Raw genomic sequence first — 10,207 nt, forward strand, 5'->3', positions numbered from 1 at the left:
TAAGTTGCCCCGCGCTGGATGAGAACGGGTGTTTGGGTGGGGCGGGGGGAAAGGAAGGGTCTTAGCATCCCCGTGTGGGAAAGGCTCCTGTGTCTGCCCATCTCGGAGGGTCCATGTGGGCGTTCAGGATGCAAATCCATGGGATTGGGGCATTGGCACTCCCTCTGGCTACCTGGCCTGATCCATGTGCTGGATGCAGGGCCAGGGACACCGTGCCGGGGTGGCGTGCTCCTGCAGGAGCTCACCAGGGCCCTAAAGCAAAGCTCGTGGTCACAGCCCCATCCCTGTGTCCTGGCTGGAGGGACCGGTTCAGCCCCCTCCCACAGCCCCCCGGGAAGCGGCAGAGCCTTGGCTGAGGGCGGCTGAGCTGCTCCATCCCCGCATGGAGGATGGCAAAGTCCTTACACTGCCGGCAAGGTCCTTGCTGTCCGCAGCCAGGGGACCGCAGCGGGGGTGGAGGGAGAGATCTCCCGCGCACTGCACGGCTCTTTAAGTTTCAGTGGGTCCCTCCGAACACCTCCAAAACCCCAAATAAACCATCAGCATCAAACAGTGGCCTTCGGTTTTACAAAACCCATGTTAGCAGCCACCCCGCCCCATTTTTCCTCTCTCTTGCACAGATGTGATGCTCAGAGATTACGCTGTAGATTAAGGTTTTACTGAATCCTGAAACGAGTACAAATTCTCAGAAGCTCTAATGTGCGGCCAAATCTCTCCTGGACACTCAGCAGGGTGGGGGAAGAGGCATTTCCCACCCCGTCTTCCCCATGTGCAGGAAAGACGGAACCCAAATATTCACCCCAGCTTGTCTGCTGAGAGCCTCCAGGTAAGAGCAGTGTTGTTTTGGGATGGAAAGATGGGGAGATGTGTTTTGTAACGGCTTTGCAGACGTAAAGCTCTGGAGGATCCATCTTTTCTGCTGTGAGATGTGCTTGGGGTCACCCGAGCAGAGGGTCTGATTGCATGGCACCCCCGGACCAGGGGGACGGTACCCACCTGCGTGTGGGGGTAAATGCTGCTGCACTCGAGGGCATCCATCCTCACACGCGAGGGGAGAGATGTGTGAGCACCCACCCAAGCAGGTCCCAGGGTCCAGAGCTTCAAAACAGCTTCAGCGGGAACTCACAGCGCTGCTGGCCACAGCATTGCTGATGAAGGGTCCTCCTGCAGCAGTAGGACCCCTGGGGCAGAGAACATCCAGCCTCAGGCTGCATCATCTCTTGGGAGAGGGTCTTTCCAGCCCAGAGCGCAGTGTGGGTACACTGTGCCAGGCTGTGCAAAGACCTCACGCGCAGAAGGGTGTTTTTTGTTTTGTTTTGTTTTTTTCACACCGATTTCTTAACCACATTAAATTTTAACGCTTTGTCAGTGGAAGGAGGGAAGTTCCCTGCAGCTGGGCGGCCCGGGGGTTGCGTGCGTGCAGCCGAAGGGGCGGTAGGTGCTTTCTCCCCGAAACAAAAGGGCGCTTGTCTTGCAGCGGGAGAGAGGAGGGTTGTTTTTTTTCCCCGGCGAGGGTGCGTGTCGGTGAGGGAGGGGGGCGGTGGCGGTGATGTGGCACCCGGTGAGGTAAAGGCAGCACCTCTCCTGCCCACGGGATGAACAGGCGCTTCCTCCTCTGCCCCGGGGAATCCCGGGGGGGTGCTGGGCCCAGGCATGACGTGGCAGCCTGCGAGGTGAGTCTGGCTGCACCTACACCGGAGAACCATCCCGCAGGTTTTTCTGCTGGTCCCGCCGTCAGCTTCCCAGCCTCTCTGCAGGAGACGATGGTTCCCACGCAGCAGGGACGCCGAGGTACCCCTGCGGGGCTGGGGAGGGATTTCCCTCCCGCCTCTCCCCCGACACCCCCGTGCCCTGCTCCCACCCGCGCTGGCTCCCGTGGGTTTTTTGCAGCTGTGGCAAGGGATGCCTCGCGGTGGGTTTTGGCGGGGTTTTTGGCGCACCTCCTGTCCCAGGGAGATCCCCATGGGGTTTGGTCTTGGGTCAGCAGCGTGGGGCTGGGGGTGAAGAGGGGAGGGTGGAGGGGTCCCCAGCAGGGAGCAAGGGGCAGTGGGGAGGGAAGACCCCCATGTCGCTACTCTCCAGGACAAGGGGACACAGGGCATCACCTCCCTGGCTGAACGTGTCTGGGGCACCATCCTATAACCACCAAAATTTATCCTGTACCACGAGCCCGAGGAAGGGAGCACTTACGGGACCGTCTCGTTCCCCGGCAGCTGAAAGCACAGGCAGGAGCTGCCGACTCGAGGGCAGGGAATGAGGACATCAGACATCCTCTGCTCGGTGGTCACCCCTTTCCACCCTACGTTTCTCTGTCGCAGGTCAGCCTGCTCAGCCATGAACACCTCTGCCCCCAGCAGCCAGCTGAGACAGCCCGAGCCCCAGGACGCGGCCGCCTTCACTCCTGTCTCCATCGTCAGGAGCGTGACGAAGAAATCCGATGCCCTGCCCGTGATCTCAGTGATCGTCGTCATCTTTGTCCTCTTGGCCGTCTTCATCATCCTCGTGGTGCACTACGGCCCTCAGCTCCGCACCGTCCAGATCACCCTCTACCACGAGCCCATGCCGCAGGACCTGGACGACGGGGTGCACCTCACGGACTGGAAGAAGCTGGGCTCCCAGAAGAAGCTGCCTGCCCAGCCCTACCAGCAGGAGCCGGGCGGCATGGACATGGCCGGCATGAGCTGCCAGTGCTCCTGCAAGCATCACCTTCCCTGTGGGAATGCTGAGCCCAACGTCATTGAGATCACGTACCTGTGAGAAGGCTGTGGGCCACCCGGGCAGGACTCAAGGGACAATTTCCCACTGGAAAAATAGTGACTGGGATGTTAGCTTAGCCTGAGACTCACCGGTTCCCGCACACTGAAGTGTTAGCTCCCCAGGATTTTGTCTCTCCCCAGGTAGGCTCAGCCAGGAAGTTGAGTGTCACCGTGCTGACCCATCATCAGCCCCCAAAAGTCCAGCCAAGGTGGTGCCACTGTCCCCAGGCGAGAATTGGGTCCCCAGCCCGGGCCCTCGGGCTGGGTCAGCCATCGTGGGACAGAATTAGCATCTCTTCTGTTTTTTCTTGCCCCATTTTTACCTGTCCCAGTCTGTCTGGGAGCGCCCAGGAGAGCTGTCTCAGTTCTTGCTCCAGCTGGGGAGCACTGGGCGTATGCTCGGCCCCTTGGCTGGAGCTGGAAGCTGCATCCTCTGGAATCGCTTTCCAGATTAAAGATGTTTCCACATGCATGGTGTCCTCATTATGCCCTTTATCTGGCAGAGAAAAGCCCCCAGCCCCTCTTTTCCTCCATGCCACAGCCCCTTTCCCTCGGTCAGAGGGCTGCACCACTGTCCTCCTTCCTGCCAGCCCTGGCAGCGGGCTCAGCCCGTTGTGGCAAACAGCCAGAGGAGAGGAGACAGCACCTGAACTCGTGTTGGTGTTTCAGCAGTGGAGCCAGCAGCAGAGGACAACATGTCCGGTCCCCTCGTGGAGGTGGGTGAGAGAAGAGAGGTGACACGGCAGAGGCAGGAAAGGTGATAACAGCACATCAGCCACCCCTTGCTGTTGGCTGAACATCTCAAGGTGTTGGCACCAGTGGAGAAACGTGTGCATCTCTGGGCAGAGCCTGCAGCATCTCTGTGTGTGATGACAGGAATGGGGAGACCTGAGGTCATCTTTGTTGTGGTCATCTTCACTGTTCTCATCGCTGTCTGCTGTCCCTGTGCCAAGGGATGCTCTGCTCAGGGACCTGGGCACTCGAATGGTTTCAGTGTTGGAAGCAGCAGGGCACGTCCCAGCTGAGGAGGGAGCGATGGTGGGGTTGGTGTAGCCAGCAATGTCAGGATGGATGTTGATGTGGCTCAGTCATCCTGGGCAGAAGCTTGTTGAGGTGGCACAGAGGGAGCAGATGGAGGGGTGAAACTTCACCCTTAGCCTCGTAAGGCTCCTGGTGGTGGCAGACCATGGTGACCTGCTCAGCCCTGGGAGTCTTTCTGCTGCTGAAGGTGCTGGGCATCGCTTTGGACAAGAAATTGGTCTGGGTTTCTCCTTGCTCATGGGAAGCTGGAGATCAAAGCCTGTCTTCAGTCCGTGGGCTCGGAGGACAGTCCCTGGGGAGGGAGCACAGCCTCTGGGATCACCCTCAAGGATTGATTCTGCTGAATAGTCCCAGGAATCAAAATACAGTTCCTGCCTCTCCACTCCCCATCCCAGAACAGAAAAGCCAGATCTGTATCCATCCTGAGCCGCGTCCCCAGCATAGACCCCTCTGTGCACCATTGGACAAGAAATGGGGTCTTTTACCTGTTCCTCAGGCACTGGAGGTATTTCTGACATGGCAGATGCTCCAGCATCCTTCCTCTCACCGATTTCCAGCTGCTTTTCTCATTTTAAAGCCAAGCAGTGGTTGGACTCGCTGGAGAATTTTGGTTTTTACAATAAACATAATTTATATTACTTTTTTTGGGAGTTGTTTTCTGTTTTGATTTTTTTTCCCCTTTTCTTTTCCAGAGGTGATAGTGCATTATCAGCTCTCCCACGCCTGTGTTAGAGGAGATAAGGTCTGCCATTTCAACTGGAAATTGCTGAGAGTCCCACCTCCCTTTGCGTGTCAACACAGGGCTTATTTTTCAATTTATACATCCCTAATTAACAAGCACCGCCTTCCCAGGGGCATCTCTCTAAACGGCAGCAATAGGTTGTGAAAATCCAGGTGGTCACCCACGCCAAGGGTGAGGGCTCGGTCTACGAGCTTAAGAACCCTCCCCCAACCATCACCATATCTGCATTGTGGTACCCTGACTGGTCACTCTGCATCTTGGGGACACCGCTGAGATGGTGTCACCCGTCCAGGGTGGACTGGTGAAGCCATCACCTGGCTTTTGGGGCTGTGTTATTTCAGGTCGGGGAGCAGCTCAAGACAACGTCTTTCATTGGAGAAACCGGAGCTTTCGTGGCAGCTCCCACTGAAGGCCAACTGCAGCAGGGAAACATCGTGTTTGGAAAGGGAAGATTAAAACCGTCTAAATATTAATAAAGAGAAAGATAAAATGGGTGATTATTACTAGAACTCATTGATTTGCAGCCACTGGGGACTCATAAAGGTCTGATTTAGGTTACAGTGTGCTGTGGCCTGGATCTATTGCTTCTACAGCGGAGGAGCCAGGGAAACCCCATCGCTGCACAATGCTTTGCCATTGCTCAGGTACTTCAGGTTGTCCAACAAAAAGCAAATAAAACCAGCAGGGAACGGTGGTGCTGATGGGGCTCCAGCTTCCCCCACTGGTGGTCCTGTGCTCTGATCCTTCCAGCCCAGTTCGGCAGCTGTCAGTGGCCCCTTCTCCTGTATGACCTTTGCTGGAAAGATCTGGTACTGAAGTTCTGGCCTTCAGGATTTTTTCCATACATTTCATTTGCAAGCAGATATTTAGATATAACTTTTTGAAATACAGGAAGAAAAATTACTGTAAGACTCATAATCGCAAACTAGATTGTATAAGCAACCGACAATCTTTTGCCAGCTTTCTCCTCCAGAAGGACACCAAGGGTTATATCTCAACTCTGCTTCTCATTGCTCTCTCCCACACAATAAAATGGCATTTTTACAGATTATTATTTGGCCAACTCTACTGCTATCCACATATAAGATCGCTCTTTGTAGCACAAGGCTTTATAAAATACATTCAGGTTCTCCAGTGGCAGAGGCTGCACAGGCAAATTAGCATAACATTATTATTCTCTATTCAAATGCTGAGCTTGTTCCAATTTATTTCACTCATAACTTTCTTCCCCTCCTTAACAATAATCTTTTTACAAGTGCAGCGCCACAATAACCCTCCTTATCACACCCTCTACACAGGGGAGCTCCTGGAGCGCAGCAAGCAGGAGCTGGCAGAGACTTTGCAGCTGGTTGCCTGTCTCAAAGCCAGGTTGCCACTTTAGGAACCTTTTCTAAAAGCAACTACATCACCTGTTAACTCTACCCTGATTAGGGATTGCCTGCATCTCTTTTTATTTCCCTCCTAATTAGGGTGTTCACCTCCTGCAGGGGGGAGCACCTGCACCCCTGGACAGGCACAGGAGCGTTAAGCAGGGTTTTTATAGATGGGCTCGCAGGCAGTTCTGCTTGGGATGCTGCAGGGTTACCTAAAATTGTGCCAAAAAAATATAATTATTAAATTAAAATTGAGGATGGCATCCTGAAGCTCAGCTGAGGATAGATGGATGGATGAAGGCTACAGCATCATCATCATCATCCCCTGGTGCCTCCCTGCGGGGCTGGGGACCAGCTGAGCCCCAGCGGACCCTCTGCCCCGGGGTGAGGGTGGGCAGAGACCCCCTGGCCGGAGGTTTGCCGCTTTGCCTGAGACCTCAGAGGCTTCCCTGAGCCCCGCCGGGGCCGGCGGCAGCGCCAGCGCGGAGCGGCAGTGGGCTCTGGCGGCGGAGGCAGCCCACTGCAGGCAGCGCAGGCAGGGGAGCAGGCAGCACCTGAGTCCTCCTGCCTGTCTCCATCGTGGGTGAGGGCGTAGCCTGGGGTAAGGTTGTGTTTGGAGGGATATGCCTGATTTTGGGGCTCTTTAGTGCGAGGAAGGTGTTGCTGGAGGAGTGTGTGTGAAGGAATAGTGTGGCCAGTGGGACCGGGTCAGTGATGGTCTCCCAGTACTCGGCACTGGTGAGACCCCACCTTGAGTGCTGTGTTCAGTTTTGGGCCCCTCGCGACAAGAAAGACATTGAGGTGCTGGAGCGTGTCCAGAGAAGGGCAATGGAGCTGGTGAGGGGTCTGGAGCACGAGTCTGGTGAGGAGTGGCTGAGGGACCTGGGGGTGTTCAGCCTGGAGAAAAGGAGGCTGAGGGGAGACCTTCTCGCTCTCTACAGCTCCCTGAAAGGAGGGTGTAGCGAGGGGGGGTCGGTCTCTGCTCCCAGGGAACAGGCGATGGGACAAGAGGAAATGGCCTCAAGTTGGGCCAGGGGAGGTCCTGCTCCCCTGAATGGTCCACAGGATACGGTAAGCCCTGAGCACCCTAAATTTCTCTTCCCTTCTCATTTTTATGTTGCCCTGTGCACTCTGCCAGTGATGTGCAGCACAGCTTGTGGCTCCCAGCTAACATGAAGCCAACTCAAAATGACAAACAAAAATTTGAAGACCTCCAGCTGTGCAGTGGAGCCCGAAATAATGTGGTCAGGCTGTTCTCTGCTATGTGATAGATGGTGAGTGCGTGGTACCTCGAGTACAGCTCTGCACCCCTAGGAGGTTGGGGTGTCCCCTGTGTCCATGCTTTGCTCTGGAGCCTGGAGAGCTGCTGAGCTTCAGAGGAACCAGATTTTCACACCAGAAAATGGCATTTACATCTGCTTTGGGCACTAATAGCATCATGCAGAAGCTGATGCTATTAGTTTGCATGATGCTATTATTGCACTACTGCAATAATTGAATATAACTGATGTTCCTTCTGAGCTTTAAATGAAAAGTTTTAGGTGCAGCCAACCTCCTAGGGGAGATGTTTTATGTTCACAGGCACACCATTGTCTGTGAAGGTCTTGGAGCACCTGCATGGTGGAACCCAGCCTGTGTGTGAACAGGAAACAGGAGGAGATGTGTTTTGTGTTTAGTACCAGATCTTATTTTGCTGTTTGTGCTTCTGGCAAGTCTCAGCTCAGCCCTGTGTTTCCCTTCCACTTTCTTTGTTAGCATTGCTTTGCATCTTCCACCAAGATGTGGCCGGCATGGTTTGCAGCTCAGCAATGCTTTTGCAGCGTCCTACAGCCGTCCTCCCTGCAAGCTGCTCATGTCCTGATGGCTCAGGGGCACAGGTGTAGTCTACAGGGATTTATTCCTGAAGCATTGTAATAATTAATGCATTAGCTCCTCCAACTCCTCTCCTGGGCAGTCCAGATCGGACACCAGTATCTGTACAGCCGGACTGGGGACAGCGCAGCTGGTGGGGAGGACAGTGCTCGGGAGGGGGGTCACAGCCCTCGTCTCTGTGACTGCGACTTCTCTCAGTGCTGGGACCGTCACATCAGCCTTTCCCTATGGTGGCTGAGCAAACTGGTGCTCAAAATCCCATCTGCTTCCCTTCCTTTGGGGAGAAAAAGGAGCAATTTAGGGCTGCAACCAGCCTAAAGGGGCATCTTCCCTTCAGTTGGTGGGGTGGAGGCCATACCAAGCGGGGTCCAGCACACGTGGGTACTGGTGTTGGGTTCAATGTGGGACACTTGGTGAGGTTGGTTTGTTCTGCAGATGGCTTGGGAAGAGATGGGGAGAAGGATATGTCTTGCAGGGCTCTTTGGGGGAACCCCCATGGTTCTCCGGTGTAATATTTATTTCCTTTCCTTGGAGATATTTCAGTGTGGTTCTTCTGTTCCTCTCCATCCCTGAAAAGGAAAGGCGTAAAAAAAGGGAGGTGGCAGGATGAGACTCCCCCCAGAAGGAAGCAGCCTCCCACCCCCCACTCCCCCACACCCGAAAGCAGGGCACGGGGCTGGGAGACATCCGCTTCTCCATCTGCAGCTCTGAGCAGGAGAGCATCCCTCCGGGAGAGCCCGTGGGCTGGCTTCGCTCAGCTGAGGAGGAAGCGAGAGCACAAAGCGGGGAAATGACTTGGCAAAGGTCACCTGGAACTGAGGCCGAGCCCAGGAATAGCACCGGGTCTCCTGCCACGGCTGAGCTGCACTGTCCCTTCCTCTGGGCGTGCTGAGTGGTGGCACTAACCTACCTGGGGCGAACGGCTTCTGCTGTTCATTGTGGCATTAAAATTTACCATAGTAAAGAAAATTGATGAGAGCAGGGATGCAGGCGATGGGGAGCCTCAACTGGCAAAATCAGCACTGAGAGGGCAGCAGGGAGGGATGGGAATAGCATGGTGATATGGGGGGTATCTATCAAGGCTGGAAAAGCAGGAGGAGAGGGGCAAGCTGGGCATAGGACACCAGTGGCAGCCGTAGGGCTGCTGGAGGCTGCCTGGTAGGCGTGGGGTCCAAGACGAAGATGATGTGGCTGGTGGGACTCAAACCACACCATGAGGATGTTCCGCTCTCCATAATGGCCAGGAAAACTTCTGCAATGACTGTCCTGAATGCCTTCAGCCACTTTGAGACCTTGAACTTGGGGTCACTGGGCTCCCCTGCCCGCTTAGGAGGGATATATGAAACACCTTTAGGCTGTGTTACGTGTGTGTGCACATGTGTGTGCACAGCTGGGCAGTGGGCGGCTGGTACGGCCGTGCAGCATCACGCAGGCTGCTGGAAGGTGGGGGCTCGGGGCTGGATGCTGAAATAAGGCAAAGAAGGTATTTGGTGGTGCGAAATCAGTGCTGGGTGAGGTGTGACACTGGGGGTATCAAAGCAGAGCCAAGTTGGGGATAGTGCATGTTCCAAGAGTCGGGGAGGGGGAGGGGGGGAGTTGGCCAGGACGGACAGACAGACGTAGGGGATGGGGAGAGGCCCGGCAGGACACAGCTCGCATCTGCCAGAGCCTCCTTTCTTCCCTCGTGCCCACCTGCCTGTGTTTGACGTGGCAACTCTCCCAGTGATTCATTAGCTCATTTTGGTGTGTCCGGATGAAAATGAAGCAGTGACATAATCAACAGCCGTATGCTGGAAAAGGTGACACGGGCGCATCGCCCTCAAAACCAACAGCAAAAGGCAGAGCGAGGAGCGGGGGTTTAGACAAAATGAAAATAAATCAAAGAAAGCTGGAAATCTAACAGCGTGGGGATCAAGTCTTTGGATTAATGAGAGAGCGGAAGCCTGTCATTGCTGGTCCTTGAAGGCATCTTACTGAAGCACTTGTGAGGCTTTGCAGATGGGTTGAGGAGACTGCAGGAATTGTGCCTCCTGTAAAATACATTTTTGCAGGTGACAGCAAGCAGCGGCAATGGTCCCTGCAGGTTGGAAACTGAGGGCACTTCCACACCCCCACAAGCCCCGACCCAACCCAGGCATTGTACCAGCCCGGTCCTCCCTTTTCCTGTAGGTGGGGTTTCCATAGGAAACACGGCTGGTCCACCTCCCGGCCGGTCCCGGCTGGCCGGACGCTGCTCCCCGGCTGAAGCTGCAGTGGTGACGGTCCCCTCTGCTCTGGGCTGAGTGTTGCAGCCCGGGGAGCAGCTGGCTCTCCCGGCTGTCCCCCGGTGATGGCGGGGTGGGGGACAACAGCTGGACTCGCTCGCCATTTCTCCTTCTTTCCAACCAGTGGCTGGCACCTATGGGACTTGGGGATGGGAGAGG

At 55.4% G+C, this 10,207-nt stretch overlaps 1 protein-coding gene across 1 annotated transcript; it reads left to right on the forward strand.

Annotated features, from left to right (window-relative positions):
* Nucleotides 1-2,334: 2,334 nt before the first annotated feature.
* On the forward strand, nt 2,335-2,757 carry SMIM33 (small integral membrane protein 33; the record flags this gene model as incomplete). Its single annotated transcript, XM_082489720.1, has 1 exon — nt 2,335-2,757. The coding sequence occupies one exon, from the start codon at nt 2,335-2,337 to the stop codon at nt 2,755-2,757; it is 423 nt and encodes a 140-aa protein (XP_082345846.1).
* Between the last annotated feature and the right edge of the window lie 7,450 nt (nt 2,758-10,207).

The sequence above is a fragment of the Vanellus vanellus genome (assembly GCF_965231255.1).
Source record: "Vanellus vanellus genome assembly, chromosome: 13".
Taxonomy (NCBI): Eukaryota; Metazoa; Chordata; class Aves; order Charadriiformes; family Charadriidae; genus Vanellus; species Vanellus vanellus.